The 18670-nt window shown below is 40.5% G+C and overlaps 1 protein-coding gene across 1 annotated transcript; it reads right to left on the bottom strand.

Annotated features, from left to right (window-relative positions):
- Nucleotides 1-93: 93 nt before the first annotated feature.
- Nucleotides 94-9966, bottom strand: tollip (toll interacting protein). Its single transcript, XM_076286877.1, has 6 exons — nt 9723-9966; nt 7952-8101; nt 7566-7748; nt 7249-7401; nt 4418-4508; nt 94-4095 (listed from the first exon to the last, which is right to left on the bottom strand). The coding sequence occupies exons 1-6, from the start codon at nt 9753-9755 to the stop codon at nt 3875-3877; spliced, it is 831 nt and encodes a 276-aa protein (XP_076142992.1). The 5' UTR covers nt 9756-9966; the 3' UTR covers nt 94-3874.
- Between the last annotated feature and the right edge of the window lie 8704 nt (nt 9967-18670).

The following is an 18670-nucleotide window of genomic DNA, read 5'->3' as shown; positions in this document are numbered from 1 at the left end:
CTAGAATATGTGTAAGGAAACAACCAGTGTTTATCTCCAATTCCTATAGTTATGTTGCATTCCCTGCTAAATAAACACAAACGACAAGTTAGATAAGATCATAATTTTCCTTTTATTGATTGATCATATAATTTGTAACACCAAAAGGAAATAACAGAAAGCTAGATTTCTGACACACGAGTTGTGAAAGTGCTAATGGCATTCAGTACATTCCACCCTGACAGACAAAAACCTGGACTGCTACGAGAATGAAGTGATGCTTTAAGAGATGACTAGAGCTCAGTGTTGCACTACTCTACTGAAAAATCAGCGCAGTCACACTCCTAATCACCAAAAAAAAAAAGAAAGAAAAAAAAAAACTCCTGCTCACAGCTCTTGCAAGGACTCCGGGACCATGAGGGGTCCAACACAACCTGAAGTCACTCTCACAACCTGAAGAATCGCTGTGAAAACAGCCAGTGGAAAAGGCTATGCTGACAGCCAAACAAGATCAGTGGGCTCTCAGGTGCTTACTCATACAACATACAAATAGTCTTCCAACAGCCAGACTTTAAGTTCTCGTACATCAGATCTATTCGTCTGTTACAATGTTTGAAACCGGTAAATATCTCTGTTCAAAGTGCTCCAGGCATATTTGTGCATAAATGTGGTGGGATTTAATGTGTGGACTTAAGACATGAGGAAAAATGAAAACCACTGGATACTGTCTGCGAACCAATGTCAATGCAACCTTTAAAATCCTAACATCAGAACAGTGACAAGTGTTGAGCAGAAAACCAAACTACAAAAAATAACAACTTTAGTTGTTATTTTTAGCTTTTGATTTCGAATTTCTGTTTCCAATCATTATATGAAATTTCACACCAATGGCAGAGGGTTTCTACACACTTTTCCAATGGTATCTCTTCACTCTATTGTTGATCAAAGTTTAGTCAATGACAAGACAGAAAAAAATACTCATGGCTGGAATGTTCAATTATAAACCACTCTAAACAAATAGCATTTCCTATAAAATATAATACAAAAAAAGTCAGTGTCATTTAAATACTCTTGGGAAATTTCAATAGTACACACTGTGATGTTTACAAAGACTTGAACTTTTTTCTCAAATATGGTTTTGAATCACTTGTCATGGATGCTTTTGCAACTCTCCTTTTAAATGAAAAGAGGTATTGAAGATTTGTTGCCCACTATAAATATGTGTAAGGTATGGGAATGGAGAGAAATGCCCTTTCTACTGAAGACCCAATGCCAATTGATCATTAAACATTAATCTATTTCTCTATACAAAACAGAGACAATGTAGAATACAGACAGTATAGACACAAAATTAATTTACAGTAGCTCATAAATGTTACAGGTTTATTGGTGGTGAAAATATAAATTAATACTAAAATGCACATTGTTCATTGGCTATCTGAATGCCTAAAGTATCTTAAAATAAACCCACAGAGGTATTATATAGATTCCGCCGTTGAAATATCTTTTTCTGTTATATAATAGACAGATCTAGAAATCAATCATATTTCACAACCGATTTAAGTAATAACAGAGCAAGAAGAGTGACATGTGGATTCTTTCTTTCATTTAACTGTCAAAGGGTATTTGATCAATTAAAACATTAAGGTAGCTTTATAGGGATGGAATTTTGTAACTTGACTGGATAATTATATGATGGCCCAATTGTGTCGGCTTCTTATTGGCTTCAAACACATGGCAAGTCAGGGATATGGCAAAAATGGTAAAATCATAATAATAATTTAAAAAAATGGTTATGATTGAGTATTTCCGCTGAAATGAAAACACATGCGCATTACGGGAGAAACAGCAGATATACAACATCAATACATTGTTAAAATAGAACCTTTGGCGAACTGCGATAATATCATATCTTGTCAGTGAGTACAAGTGTGTGTGTGTGTGTGTGTGTGTTTGTAGGCCTTGCACACTTATACACATTGGTGCATGAATGATAAAGCTCTTGAAAGTCAGGGGAAATGGAGGCAGCCCCTTGGCCTTGCACACAGCCACAACACAGCGACACTGTGGGAGAGATCACCGCGGAGTACAAGCCATAAGACAGAAGAACCACGCTATGGCCACTACATACACACTCATGGGTGAGCCCGGAAATGACATCATTGGCCGTCTTAGGCGATTATTTTTGCACATCTCCCATACATTAGCTGATACAGAACCACTCTTCACACATACACAAAATAGTGAGCATGAACACACATACACCCACCCACACACACAGACCAAAACTGGTAATCATCTCAAAATAAATTATAATCCTTTAAATATATAGAACTATATTTATACATATAATCGGCATGTATCAAACGCGCACACACATACACACACAGAGAGAGGAAAGAGAGAAATGCATTACTACAGAATGCACAGATACCCCCACCATACCCTCATGCACAAGCATAGGTATGGGGAAATACTCATATACAAGACACGCAGGGGAAAGGAGCACTCAACCAACACCTATAGGTGGCTAGCAATACTAATGGAAACTAGTATTCATCTAGCTGTCTGTAACGGCTAATAATTTCAGGATGCACTGGACACTGCTAGTCATGCTTAATCTTACATTACATTGACAAACAGCCAGTCATGCCCTCCTAAAGAATACACTTGCTGATGAGGAAAGTTTCTGAGAGTAATCATCTTGCAATTTGTCTGCCAACCACAAGGGGGCATTCACCAAAAAAAAAAAATATTTCAAAAGAATGAAGTCAGCTTGAAAACTGTGCCAGTGCTAGCCTACCATTTCAAGGACAAGAAGTCTTCATCAAATGGATCAATCTACATACCAGTATCCACCGTCTATCTATATCAGACAGATAATAACTTGAAACAGACCAACATGACTTGCTTCTTAGCAAAACTCCAATAAAAGTAATCAAATCAGCACTCTGAAACACAAAAACCACAGTGTCTAGATCTTGTGTAAAGAAAGGCTTTATAATCTCTTCCAAGATGGGCTGTATCTGCATTTTATATGCAATGCCTATATATCGAACACGTCAACCGGACCTAATGAAAGAAGTTGGTTACACTATCTGGAGTTTATGAGCAGCGGTAAGTAGTGCTCACTACTGGTGAATAGTAATCTGGATTACGATTGTGTGTTTACGGTGGTGGTGGTGGTGGTGGTGAAGTGTGGTGGTTGAAGTCTCCTGTGTTCTGGGTGTGTATATTTACAGGCTTCTGCTAAGCAGGGCTGAGCTCGAATGCCTAAACGCAGGCAGTTCAGGGAATGCACTAAATACAATCGGATCATGCAGGTAGACAGGGTTGACTCACTAGAGGCAGCAAGGAGAAGTAGCCACACATGGCTACACTACTACACTGTTTTTCCATCTGGCTTTCAGAACATATCATTTCAAATAGTAGATTGGACAAATGCTCAGTTTACCAAATTGAACACACAATTTCCAGTTTGGGATCTTGCCCAGTTCCAGTATATCAAACAGGTGATAAAAGTCCAGACGAATACCTCGCCAGGCTTTCCACGAACCCTGTAGTTAGTTTGCCTTCAATTAAGTTCAAGTTGAAAAAGCTCACCAAAGCAAAAACACCTTGAGAATGTCAAGGGGTACTTGGGCTGACGTAATGAAAACTGCATTTCATCCCATTCCCTGAACTGACTGCATTTGAGCATCCAGAGCCCAGCCCCGAGTCTGTTTGTCTGTCTGTCTGTCTGTCTGTCTGTCTGCAGCTGCTCTTCCTGCATTGGTGGTTGATGATCCTGCTAAACAAGCAGTATAGCAGCCGGCAGTCAGATCTCCTTCCTTCTTCCTGTTGCATTCCCTCCCTCTCTCCGTTCCTCTCCTCGTCGCCAGCCTTTACCTCGTCCTCACAGCTCCTCGGTCATCTGCAGCAGGGAGTTGATGGCGGCCTCTCGGTTGCCCCTCTGGGCCTCCAGCACCGTGCGGATCACCTGAGGGTCGATGTTGGGGAACATGTCCTGCAGGGCCTTCAGCTCCTCCGCGCTGCACGGGGTGCTCTGGGGCGCGGGCGCCGACACCGCTGGCATCCCCATGGGCACCACCCCCTGGTTGTAGACGGTGGGCACACCTGGGGGACAGTGAAGGGCAAGACACTTAGGGCAAGACACTTAGGGCAAGACACTTAGGGCAAGACACTTAGGGCAAGACTGACTGTGTGTGGGTGGGTGTTTGTGAATGTACGTATACATGTGCATTTATATTTGCATAATATGGACTACTTCAGTCTGTTTAAGTCTCATTGAGACATCTGGTAATGTACATATAAAATTAATACATGGTGTACATGGGTATGTTTGTGTGGTTGCCCAACAAAAGACATGCGTGAGGTGAAAGTGCATCTCTGGCTGTATGTGTGTGTGTGTGTGTGTGTGTGTGTATCAGTAACTCACCTGTGATTGGCACGTAGCCCACTCCCTGCTGGTAGACTGTGGGCATGAGCACCACAGGCTGGGATGGCATCATCATGCCCGCAGGCATGGACTAGAGACAGGGAAAGGAGAGACAAGCAGCACAAACACATTCAGACACTAACTCTTCAGACGAACACACATCCACGGGCAACTGAGAGTAAATTAATACCACCACACTTTTTAAACACTGTTTCAAAAATAGGTCTGAATTAAACAGCTCAAACCTATGATTGCATAGTTACAGCTTGTATATCAGTGTTACACCACAATAGCAGTACCCCAGAGCCATATAAAGGTAGAGTTGCGACAATGGGTGTTCCCGGAAGTGATTGACAATGGATTAGAATGCATTAAATAAGCTACTGTTAAATGAGACACAGAGCCACAATTTTGGGTAATTGACAGACAATAAATGCATTGATATACAATATTTATAACACAGTGTAATTATTGTGTAAACTGTGTAGTTATCCTACCATTACAACAATAGGCTATTAAATTAAATTCCAGACCGTAGCCTGCTAAATATCGGAAGCTTTTTTCTCCCTTTTTGTATGTGTTATTTAATATTAATTTCTGTACAAAACCAAGATGGGAGATTCTTTAGAAAACGCAAAGCACCCACCCCATAAGTGTAGCCTAGGCCTATCTAAATTATCGTTATAAAAAAATGACCTTGAGTACGTGACTCAAGAGCTGTAAACAGTGTTTTTGAGACTGCGTGTAGCCTACAAAAGCGCATGGAGATTTTAATTTTGCAACGAGAAACTGTAACACAGCTAGTCTAAGTCTAACATTAACTTGTTTTAGTTTTCTCCCCAACGTTTTCTCTGGTAGTTCTTCACTGATCTGAGATAATGAGCGAACTACCTTAAGTAGCTTAAAAGTTTTCTAACATCTCTCCAGTGTAATGGTGGGCATGTTAAGTTAACCGTAGCATTACCTACACAGTAACCCCATGGCGATGCGAGTGATCATAATAACATATAAAACGTGATATAGTCCTTGATAAATAACCAGGCTATGAACTCATAAACAACAGCATTTTGTCACCGTTTGTCATTCACCATGCTGTGAATACAGCATTAGGATGCTGGGCTAAAGAGCTTGAGATTCAGACAACCTGCATGGTTGTGCTCATCCTGTCAGAAAACAGCAATTTGATCAGTGATCATGAGCGCAACCTTGGTTTGAAACTGGTTTCTGGGGATGGGGTTTACACGATCCTTCACTGGGCTAGTGCCTGCTGTGTTAATATGACCGTGCTGATGCCAACAGCTGCAGCTCCCTCAAATCTATATAGGCTCTCATTTTATATTAGGCTAGCTTTTGCCAATGAAAATGAATGCAACATAAAAAAAACAGTAGGCTACTGCTAACTGAAGAAACGTTTACGTTACTGTAAGGAAATTATTATCATTGTATAACCATTTGTGTAAGCTGTAAGCAGAAATATTGTTGTGCTGAGTTTTAAGAACAGAGAGTTCAAGTTAAATGTTGTTGTGCTGAGTTCTAAGAACAGAGAGTACAAGTTAAGTGTGTACCCAGACAGACAGGAACTGTAGCCTGTCTGTGTGTGTGTGTGGGTGAGATAAGAGTATGTCACAATAAAGTCGCTATGTCTTGCTTCCTATTTTCTGTGTGCATCTGTACAATAAAAGACACAGCTTTTGGGCTGCAGAGTCAGAGACTGATGGTGTGAGGAATTCTTCCTTACATTAGCAGGCTCTCCTCTTGGTACCAGAGTTTGTGGGCAAAGCCATATTACGTGTTGTGGTTCTTGTATCTATATGTTGGGGTTAAATTCCCTGACAGTTACCAACAATGTTAACAACAAACTCAGCTTCACTGTTGCAAACAAAGTTGGCTATATGCTTCGCCATATAACGAACCAGCTAGCCTTGTGATAACAAAATCTTTACCTTTTGTTTAGTCCACTGAAAGTTATCCACATATCAAACGATTAAATACACAGTTATGGAGGAATTGTTTTGGGGAAGCAGTTGCACTATATCCCACTTTTGCTGCCTTTAAGCCACTTAAATCCATAGCCTAGATGAGCATTGCGCTTACGTTACAATGACGTGATGGTGAAGCTAAATGCCCAAGAAATGTCACGTCATAAAAGTTGTAGGCCTACTAAACGCAAAAACTTAATGACAGCTTGTTCGTGGTGGTGTAGTGCTGCCTAATTGAAATAGGATAGGCAAGGGTTATCTTATATTCGGCTATTACGTGTGGCACATTTATTGGGCTTAGCCTCTTTTAATTTATTTGAGGAACTGATAAAGACTGAGCAGCAGAAAAGTCATATTGATACATAAATCGTTTATTATTATAATTAGGCTATTGATAGCCTACTATTACTTTACTACTATTACTGTTATTATTATTATTCGGATGAGGCAAAAGAATGTAAATCTGAGTCTAAAATGTTGGCTACAAACAGTCTATACTGCTGTAACTGCACTACTGCTATTATTAATTGTTAACTTCCGGGAACTACAGTATGAGGCTTCCATTAGCTGCCATTGTTGGAAAAAAATGGAACATTAGCGTCAATGGAGTTGTCGCAACTCTACCTTTATATGGCTCTGCAGTACCCTATTTATCTTGGGCTGCCCAACCCATCAATACATAAGCTTACTGAAAAAGCAAGTATAAAAGTCGGCCAGTAGTCCAGACGAAGTGAACTATGATCAGAGTATGTATACTAATAATAATAATTAGTTCATGATCCATAGAAGAACAGGGTGAGATCAGGGAGTGCCTGCACTTATGGCTGTTTTAACACATGTATGCACACTCACAGCGAATGACATGACCAGGTTGATCATGCCCTCCTTGTCGTCTCCCTGTCTCCCACTCAGGGGGAACCACTCGTCCACCACACTGCCCTCTCTCAGGCCCTCAGGGATGGTCACATGCGTCCAAGCGATACGGTCGTCCATTGAGAATGCCCGCTAGAATATGGAGATGGATGAATATTCTATAACTGACGCTCTGTGTGACTGAATGCTTGCTGGTTCAACAAATAACTGCTGAATCACATCATCAATTATGACTTTTTAAAAAACTATTTTTCATTATAGTATGTGAACATGTCTGTACAAATCCCCCTTCTCACCTCATCAAAGATCTCTAGATAGAAAGAGTCCACTCCCGGTGGAACAGTACACTGAATGACTTTATTCCATCGTGGGTTCTTCGCCCCGTTGTGTGCTGTGGGTGTCTCGTAAACAGCAAAGCCCAGGCGGATTCGGCAGTACGGATCCATCCTCGTCATTCCATAGTTCTTAGCAAGCTTAGCCTGGCAAAAACACAAGACACACAGATTGAGTGAATGGACTCAAACTTTGTAACACACAACAATTTATCAATGAAAAATTCATAGGTCTGTGTACACTATATAACATAACTTTATTAGTCGAAATCACACACACTCACACAACAGTAACAAGGAAGGTATAATCCTTGACTTAAACACACACACACACACGCACACAAACACACCTGTACTACAGTGATGCTGAGGCGGCCTACGGTACCGATGGAGCCAGTGTACTGCAGCTGCTGGGCTGCCTGGGCGTCCAGCTGCACCTGCTGCTGCTGCTGGGTGGGAGTGATCCGCAGGAAGTCCTGAGGCAACTCCCCTACGTACACCTACACAGGACATGAAATCAAAACAATAGATTTGGCCAAGTTAACTCCACTTCTCTGCTTCTACATAGTTCATTATCATTGTAGATCAGAACACATCAGAAGTCACCCTGAGGGTTTATCACTCTCCTCTTCTCAAGCAGGAGGAGTGGGGCACTGTTAGCGCTCACTACACTCTCCTCTTCTCAAGCAGGAGGAGTGGGGCCCTGTTAGCGCTCACTAAACATGATCTCTCTCGCAGGAACATAGACTTTTATACGCAGACAAGATCATCATTTCACACGTGTTCTGTTCTCTCACACAGTCTGTTTGTGTTCTACAACACAGCAAAACCTAGGATAGTAAAGAGAAACACAACATCTACTAACGCAGCTAATCAGCTTAAAAACAGTGCAGCGCACTAGGCTTACATAGCAGGTACATACTTTCTCAAAGGAAAAAAGCCAAAAAAAAAAACCAAAAAACAAGATAGCTACCACTGTAGGCCCGTGCAATGCACAAAACACAGTACACCCATCACCCACCCCAAGGAACCATTTCCCCTCACAACAACAAGCATATTTTGAATCACTGTTCAAATCACACACACACACACACAAACTAATATAATTCAATTTTATGAAAGAGCCCCACTCCATGCTTTCATATGCTCTGTCTATGTTACATGGGATTTAAAGCAGTAGCTGCTGGACCTGTGTGGCAGAAATAAATTCTGACACCACGGGTCAGAGCCTAATACAAGCGTTAACCCTGGCTGCACTTTCTAAATCAAGCCACCAAATCTTCTAAGTGTGTGTACATAACAGATTTCAAGCAAAACCCTTTAAAAGTCATGTCAAGCAACAAGTATTCACAGCCTTAAGAACATGGAGACAGATTTGGATTAAAAGAAGAAAACATAGAAGGCTAAGTTTGATGAAGGGCAACCGGTTGATTCATGTCTGACAACATTGCTAAAACTATACATTAACCATCAGATCACTAGTCTCAAACTTCCTGCTGTTCGTGACTTAGCAGCTAACATAAAACAACATTAGGTACAACTAGCTGAATGAAGGTGGGGTTGAATTGAGAGTTTAATTCAAAACCCCAAATATTTATAACATAAGCTAAAGGAAAATCATTCTCGCTAACATTTTGAGCGCGTTCGACGGACCCAATACCTGATCTGTCAATATGTTTTATATAAGAACATAGTTTTAACTGACAAGACATGGTAAGCCAGACCGACAAATCACTTGATCAGCTAATACAGTTAGCTAGTTATCTATCTAGCAAGCTAGCCGAGATGGACCATAACGTTAGATTGTCATTAGCCAAACCCTCTTTCTACTTCGTCATTTTGACCGCTACAAAACTGCTCTGCGATTCTTTCAGGGAATTGCTTTGATGAGTTGCTAAACAGTTGTAGCAGCTATATGTCGCATCTGACAGCACTTGAATAACGTATCTGCCTATGCTAGCTAGGAAACTGGCATTTAACGTTAGTGGTGGTTTCCTTTCCTTGCCTGCTAGCTAACTAGCTAGCTGAGTTAACATTTGTGTAAGATTACGTTACGTGTAATTATTTACGTGCAGTTTCCTGAGCAGGTGCATGGGTTGAAATACAATAAAATAAACGTACCTGTCCACGCTGCGTACTGATTGTGGTTGCCATTTTTCGCAAGGAATGAGGAATTAGGCAGGTTTTCGAAATTTCGACAATTGTAAACAACCAAACTGAACTGTGCTCTCTCTCTTCCGCCCTAGTCAGATGACACCTCTTTCGGTCTTACGTCACTGACTTCCTGACTGTAATCTTCTGTCTTCTGTAGCTCAGTGACACCAGGGGGCAGTGTTGACCGAATTTCCAAGATACAGGCATTCGCCAGCGGGCGAACAGGCACTCTTACCCGGCGGCCAGAACGAAGCTACAGGGTACATTTACCATCTTCTCACCTCAGTCCAACAGATGGTGGTAATGCACTCCGTAGCTCATAGACAAAGAAGGGTTCGTTGGGCTGCCAGAGTCGGCCAGAGCAGAGCCCATTTGGAGAGCCGGTTCACTCCCTATTAAAGAAGCACTATGCAACAATTTTAGCAAAAATGACCTTAATTATGCAGGTTGAGAATCGTTCTGATGGTTCTACAACACTTTCTGGGTCGTTTGGTGGGTGCTTCGTCTATTGCTTCTCCGCGGAAAAATCGAATAGCAACTTTCTGTTCCCGGTCCATCACTATCTGTGACGAGGATAGGATATCCCTCATCTTTTTAGGACCTAAAACCATGACATCTGTTTCATCTGAGTTCAAAAGCAGGAAATTGTTTGTCATCCATGTCTTTATATCTCTTACACAAGTTTTTCCCAAGAGTGAACGTTCTTCCCTTATTAGACACTAGGATACTTAAGTATGATTTTTGAGTATCTGTACTTTACAGAGCTGGACAGTAACGGAATACATTTACTTGAGTAGGCCTACAGTACTTGAGTACCAGAGCCGGGCAGTAACGGAGTACATTTACTTGAGTACAGTACTTGAGTACAATTTTGAGGGATCTGTACTTTACTCGAGTATCATTTTTGGGGAGTACTCATGACTTTACTCAAGTACATTTGAGAGGCCAATATTGTACTCTTTACTCCACTACATTTCTATCCATAACCGTGAGTACCCGTTACTTCTAAAAAAAAAAAAAAGGAAAAAAGAAAAATCTCGGAAACCCTCAATTTGTTGTTTCCCTCTCAAACGTGATTGGATTGTGCAGGCACCACTGATTGGGACAGCCTATCAGCAATCACCTTCAGCTTTCCGCCAAAGTCAACTCCATGGTCAGATTTAGATAAGAGACGAAACCATGGACGAAACAATGGATGAAGACGCAGCAGGTCCATCCCGGGAATGTGCCAACCTGTGGCCCCACCTCGCCAGACTATTTAAGTTAATGATAGTTTTCGCTTCAAGTGTTTCAATTACAAAATAGTATTTTGTATTTGAAATATGTATTTTAAATACAATGTATTAGAAATACTGCCCATCCCTGGCAACATGGTAAAAAGATGAAAATGACTTGATTTTACTTCCAATTCATTTTACATTCTCCAAGGTATTAACATTAACATTTTTCATAACTCCATGTAGGACATTTCTGTACATAAATGTAAGCACTGTGGCAGTAGTAATGCAATATTTAGAAAATGTAGGCTACTCTTGTACTCTTGATACTCAAGTACTTTTAAAAACAAGTACTTCAGTACTTTTACTTAAGTAGACATCTGACTGTTGTACTTTTATTTGTACTTGAGTAAAATTTAGCAAGGGGTATCTGTACTTTTACTCAAGTAATGGAGCTGTGTACTCTGTCCGCCTCTGGTACTTTACTTGAGTATTAATATTTTTGGAAACTTGTGACTTTTACTCCACTACATTTGAAAGATACTGTACTTTTGACTCACATTTGGGGCAGCCGTGGCCTACTGGTTAACACTTCGGACTTGTAACCGAAGGGTTGCCGGTTCGAACCCCGACCAGTAGGCACGGCTGAAGTGCCCTTGAGCAAGGCACCTAACCCCTCACTGCTCCCCGAGTGCCGCTGTTGATGCAGGCAGCTCACTGCGCCGGGATTAGTGTGTGCTTCACCTCACTGTGTGTACACTGTGTGCTGTGTGTGTTTCACTAATTCACAGATTGGGATAAATGCAGAGACCAAATTTCCCTCACGGGATCAAAAGAGTATACTTATACTTATACATTTGAAATATAAGCACAAAGTAGGCTACTCGTTACTTTTAACCACAATTTAACCACATTCATTAAGTGCAATAATTGCGATAGACATCTTGAAGTAATTTTTTTCAATTGTTCAATTTGAACTTAATGATGGTGACAGCAGATTCTTCATCAGAATATCCTCTGTGTAGCCTTGGAGAAACAAGACGAACCTGTTAGCAATTAATTTGAGAAGTGGTCTGGTGTAAACTAGGTTATCCTCCATGATCATTGTGAAATGAAATTAGACATTCACCATAGCTAGATCTTTAGCCTACATAATTAAATGATAAACAATCTACTCATGACAACAGACGACGGAACCGGGCCTTCTGGGTCTCAAGAAGAACTGCTGATGGTCCATTTTCCATTTTCAAGTCTACTTCTAGGATCACACTGATCACACCACACTCACTTGGCTACTGAACTTTAAAAATCCTAAGGGGCAGTTGGCTTGAAAGACTACAGGTGTATGACTCTGAGATCTGCCACTGAGCACCACTACACTGCAGATGCTTTATCCAGGTGTCCATGTCAAACCGAACAGTGCTGCATTGTCGGCATGGTGAAGAACAGTTTGGCTATTCCTGTAGTAGCCACCTTTTCAGCTGTTTCGTCCAAGCACATCGACTGCCTTACTCTACTGTCCAGACTCATGAGTGTACATCTTCAGTCATCCAGAACAGCGAGTAAATCACAAGCAATGAGCTTCTACAGGCATCAAGCAAGCCGCTACAGAGCAATGAGCCCCAGCGAGCCCCAGCAACTGTCTTGAGTCTAGCATGTAGTGATCCACAGCCCCTTACAGACAGGGAGCAAAGAAAGAATGAGCCTCTCAACATCGAGCAGCCGGCGATTCCAGCCGGTCTAAATCACAAATACGGTCCAGGGGTCCAGTGTGTAAGATGCCGATTTTACTGGCCTGGCTGGCTGAAAGACGTGGAGCTGATCATGCGTAAATGTGTCACATGCATAGAGAAGGGCCTGACCTGATGCTCCCATGCACTGCTCCAGTTGTACATGGTGGGGGCATCCATTGAGAGGGTAGCTGTGGTGTCATCAAGGGTCAGTGATGGCAGCAGCAGGGCCATTAAATATCCCCTTAAATAATGACTCCTGGTGAATTATGTGGAAACTAATTGATAAATTGAGATACATATACAACCCCAAAACAGAAAAAGTTGGGACGTCGTGTAAAATGTGAATAAAAACAGAATGTAATAATCTGCAAATCTCTTAAACTCATATTTACTTGCAAAAAGGACACAGACAGCATATCAAATGTTGAAAATGACACATTTGACTATTTCATGGAAAATACAGTATATGTTAATTTTGAATTTGATACCAGCAACATGTTTCAAAAAAAGTTGGGGCAGGGATAACAAAATGCTGGAAAAGGTGTGTAATGATAAAGAAAACAAAAGGATGAATGTTTCACAACTAATTAGGGTAACTGGCAACATGATTGGGTATGAAAAAGAGCATCCCAGAGAGGCAGGGTCTCTTAGAAATAAAGATGTAGGGGTATTCATCACTCTGTGTAAACCTGTGTACACAAATGATGAAACAATGTCATTTTAATGCTTCTTAAGATGAAATTGTGAAGTATTTGGGGGGTTCATCATCTACAGGACATAATATTATTAAAACATTCAGAGAATCTAGATAAATCTTTGCGAACAAGAGAAGGAGCTGAAAAACACATTGGATGGTCGTGGTCTTTTGGACCTCAGATGGCACTGCATGAACACCAGACCTGTTTCCACACCTGTCATTGTATGGGCTCAGGACAACTTCTGATAACCATTGTCTATGTGCACAGTTTGATACTCAATTCAAAAACTGCAGCCAAAATTTTAACAACCAAATGTATTGAGATATGATACAGAAAATGCCACCGTCTTATCTGGGCCTGAGCTTGTTTAAAATGGACTGAGGTAATGTGGAAAAAGGTCCTGTGGTAGACCAATCAAAATTTGCCATTATTTTTGAAAATCATGGACTCATCTGGGCTAAAGAGGAGAGGGCCTATCCATGTATCCAACCTATCCAACTTGTTTTAGTGCTCAGTTCGAAACCCAACATCTATGACGGTGTGGAGGAGCATTAGTGCCTACAGCATTGGCATCTTGCACATTTGGCAAAGCACAATCAATTCTGAAAGATGTATACAGGTTTCGAGCAACATATACTGCCATCCAGGCAATATCTATTCCAGGGAAGACCTTGAATATTTCAGGAAAAAATGGCAAAATGAATTCTGCACATATTTAAATAGTATTTATACATAGAAGAAGAGTCCATGTGCTAAAATGGCCTGTCTGCAGTCCAGATTTGTCAAATTAGGTGCATAATGGAATGAAAAACAGGACTTAGAATAACCCATACTGTTGAGCAACTGAAATCGTGTTTGGGCAGTAATGGGACAACATGTCATTCTCAAAACTCTAGCAAATAGTCTCCTCAGTTCCTAAACATTTACAGAATTTTGTTAAATGAAGAGGTGAAGCAGTACAGTGGTAAACATGCTCCCGTCACAACTTTTTTTGAAACATGTTGCTGGCATTAAATTCGAAATGAACATATATTTTCCATTAAATAGTCCACATTTTCAACATTAGATATGTTGTCTGTGTCCATTTTGCTGCTAAATATGGGTTTACGAGACTTGTATATTATCACATTTAGTTTTTATTTGCATTTTGCAAAACGTCCCAACTTTTTCTGTTTTGGGGTTGTAATTCATGCATTATAGCATAATACAATGCAGCCTATTAGGTCTAAAGAAAACTCATTTATAGAATAGAAAAGTAGCCTACGCAAGACTAAACCATAGAGAGGGCTGACATATAAATGCTATCATGATCATTTTTGCCAACAATGACATATGTATGTTGTCGCCCGTGTGTTGTATTTTACATGTACAATAAATTGGTAAAAAAAAAACTATAAACAAACTACATATTCTCTTTTGCATTGACAGCATATGTAGTTATACAACCCCTCAGAGTTTCAGTGTAATTTTCATACTGTATTATCATGTTGACGTATCTTATTGACCATGACAAACATATTTTAGTTCCTTGTTTTGTCATACAGTTGCCTACATGTACTAATGCTTAAACTAAATGAATCTATGTAATAACAATATTTGCCAACAGAGGGCACTGTGAAACAAATGTTGGCATAAACTGCACATATTATCAAATGGCCGCCTTGAGCACGTCATTGTTGACAAATGGCCACTTTTTGATGAATGTATAGACAACTGCTTTTGGTGTTATCTTCAGATTAATTTGAGAAGGACAGACAAACACCTGTCATTCCTGTTCTCCAAGCAATGCACAATGCAATCCAGAAGTGAACAGTCCATGGACATGTAAAAAAGCCTGCACTATAATAACGCCTATCATCACATACAGTACTATTAACGTGTTGGTAAACTTTTATGTCTAGTGTCAACTGGACTGTTGGTGTTGATGCGAGGTTGTTTAGTTATCTCGTTGTTTTTGACCAAAACAAAGTCACAAACACAAGCTCACATTTACACAGGCTCACACACATACACACACCAACACACACACAAGCACCCAAACACATACAAATACACACACACACACACACACACAACCGCACACTCAAGCACCAGACACACACACAGATGAACATGATCTCCCTCCTAAATAGATTTGTTTTTTTCCATATCTGAGGAAGGGATTGGGCCTGAAAGATCACATGGTGTTTAACAAAAACAGTACATCAGTCTACTGTGCAGACCTGGTGCAGACTCTATTCTTTATCCAGCACAGGATTATAAGAGAGGTGTAGTGGAGAGAGACAGAAGAAATGGAGCGAGCGCAAATAAGCAACTAGAAACAAGCCCGTCACCACCCCAACATGCAACCCACAACTCTTGTTTTTGCAAGAAACTTTAAAGCAATACAAGCCCAAAGTCGCTTATATTAAGCAGACTTGGCAACTCTGGTCCTGTCCTTAACTGAACTTTAAGTGTACGTGCAGCTTCGTTCACCACACCCACATCAGTTTCCTTGTTTGACACGTTTTGTGTTTCCTGTTTTACCTCTCATTTCAGAAGTTCTTGAGTCAGTAATCTCAAAACCTCATCCTCCAGAGAAGGGCCACATTTGTCCAAAGCATGAGTTCTCTTCTGATCATTCTTACTGTGCTAAAACTCTTCAGCAAAACAATACCTGGCACACAATACTTTCATTAGTCAGATACGATTGGTTGGGTGAATAGCTTAACGCACAATGTTATGTTCAGTAAACAATAGGTAACACTTTACTTTAGGTTTCTACATAAGAGTGACATGACACTGTCATAAAGTGACATGACACTCTTATAACTCTAACCCTATATTGTCATGACAAAAACGGAATGACACTTGACCGAAGCGAGTGACAGAAGCGTTATGTCATTAAACGTTTATGACTTGTTCATATTGTTTGACACCTTCATGACAGTGTCACTCTTATGTAGACCTTCAAGTAAAGTTTAACCCAATAGTGACTGTGAAAAGACAATGCATCAGTAAACAATTCTGACTGAAAAGACAATGCTCTATGTCATCTACATCTAGATAGAGGGAGTTTGAAAGTCTTGCGTTATCTTTGGTTTTAAATGTTTGTAAAGTAGGATGGCAATGAGCAGAAAATATTTGAAATACAATGTCATTGTATAATTTGTATCTGATAATTCTGGAGATAATGTATTTATGTTTATATAAATTAAAATAGTCTGAGAAGCCTAATTGTTGCCAGCATGTCCCATTTATGCACTGTTACCCCTGATTAAAGTGCGTGGCAGGCCGGATCCAGCCTGCGGGCCGTAGTTTGCCCACCCCTGAGTTAGAGGAAAAGTGACAAGACAGTCCCTTTCTCTCTCTCTCTCTCTGTCTCTCTCTCTCTCACACACACACACACACTCACTCACACACACAAATAGAAAGGCTGTGGTTCTATGGCTACTTTCATTTTGTGCATACTGTCACACAGTATGTGCATGTAGTCACGTAGCTCTGACAGCTAGTTCCATGTCCCTTCCTGTCAAGTTTTCAACTTTGGGTGTATTTTAATTTTTCTACCCTCAGTAAATGTCATGCTGGTAACAGATGTCACCTTTACATTATCTAACTATAGTTGCTCGGGAGCTACTCTATTGATGATGTCTGTGAAGATATCAAACTCCCAATAGACTTGCTTAAAATTGTAAGCTCACATATACAGGCTCACACTCTCAGACACACACAAACACACATAAACACACACATACACACACAAGCACCAGACACATACACAAATGAAAATGCATAGTCCACACATGATCTTCCTCCTAAATGGATTTATCTGAGGAAGGGTTTGGGCTTGAAAGATCACATGGTCTTAAAAAAAAACAGTACATTAGTTTAGGAGTAGCACCTAGTGTGCAGACTCTACCTTTTTATTGGTTTTACTACTTTATCCAGCACTCTGGATTAACTCTTTTTTTTTTTTAATATATATTTTTTGGCCTTTTTATGCCTTTAATGACAGGAAGCGAGTGGGAGAGAGAGTCGGGTGGGATCCGGAAAGGACCACAGGGCGGGGAAAGGATAGGGTGCAGGTGCCCCAGCCAGTCGCACCACGGCTGGGGCTGGATTAACTCTTTTTAAGGCTTTTTTACACATATTTTAACAAGATCTGAATGATGTGCACGCATCACATCTCTGCAGGCCTGTTTCATTGCCCCCACTTGAGGTTACACTAAATCATTGAATCTACTTCCTTTCTCCCACTCTTTATATTTCTTATTTCATCCACTTGGTCTCTTACATTGAACCATTGTTCAGTCTTGATTTATGGGAAAAAGGAGGAAGGGAGGGAACAAGGATCTGGATCCTATATGGGACAAACTATGCAAATAAGCAACTACACTTTACAAACAAGCCCGTCACCACCCCAACATGCAACCCATCTCTTGTTCTTGCAAGAAACTTTAAAGCAATAAATGCCCTAAGTCGCTTATGATAAGCAGACTTGGCAACTCTGGTCCTGTCCTTAACTGAACTCTAAGTGTACGTGCAGCTTTGCTCACCACACCCACTTTTCACTTCTCAGTTCAGAAGTTCTTGAGTCAGTAACCTCAAAACCTCATCCTCAAGAGAAGGGCCACCTTTGTCCAAAGCATGAGTTCTCTTCTGATTGTTCTTATTTTCCAATGGATGTGCTTTCACTATCCTCAAAACAATACCTGGCACTGATGCTTTCATTAGTCAGATACGATTGGTTGGGTGAATTGCTTAATGCACAATGTTACTGTATGTTCAGTAAACAATTGTGACTGTGAAAAGACAATGCATCTATGTCATCTACATCTATATAAGATAGAGGGAGTTTGAAAGTATTGTGTTATCTTTGGTTTTAAATGTTTGTAAAGTAGGATGGCAATGAGTAGGAAATATTTGAATTTACAAAGTGTCAATGACAAAGTGTCATTTTTCAATGTCTGAAAATATCAGAATAATCTGAGTAGTCTAATTGTTGCCAGCATTACATTACATTTGGCTGACGCATTTTTAGCCAAAGCGACTAACAACATGATAAACAGTTTAAGCTTTTTAAAACAATTCTATTTTTAAAGCAATTTATGCACTGTTGTTTTCGGGAAGAATTATAATCCATAGCAACACTGGGAGGTCAGTGAGAAGCACCATGTTCCTGGGTGACTTAACATGGTCTACAAACACCACCTCTCTTGTCAAGGGGGCATATCAGTGCCTTCACTTCCTGTTTCGGATTGAGGAGAGCAAACCTCCCCCTCCTG

The sequence above is a fragment of the Alosa pseudoharengus genome, unplaced genomic scaffold (assembly GCF_046254945.1).
Source record: "Alosa pseudoharengus isolate Yale_2024_CS ecotype anadromous, Long Island Sound unplaced genomic scaffold, YU_APseudo_1.1 YU_APseudo_1.1_scf_16, whole genome shotgun sequence".
Lineage (NCBI taxonomy): Eukaryota > Metazoa > Chordata > Actinopteri > Clupeiformes > Clupeidae > Alosa > Alosa pseudoharengus.
Note: the sequence above shows the minus strand (reverse complement) of the source record. Positions and strands in the feature narration are given on the sequence as shown.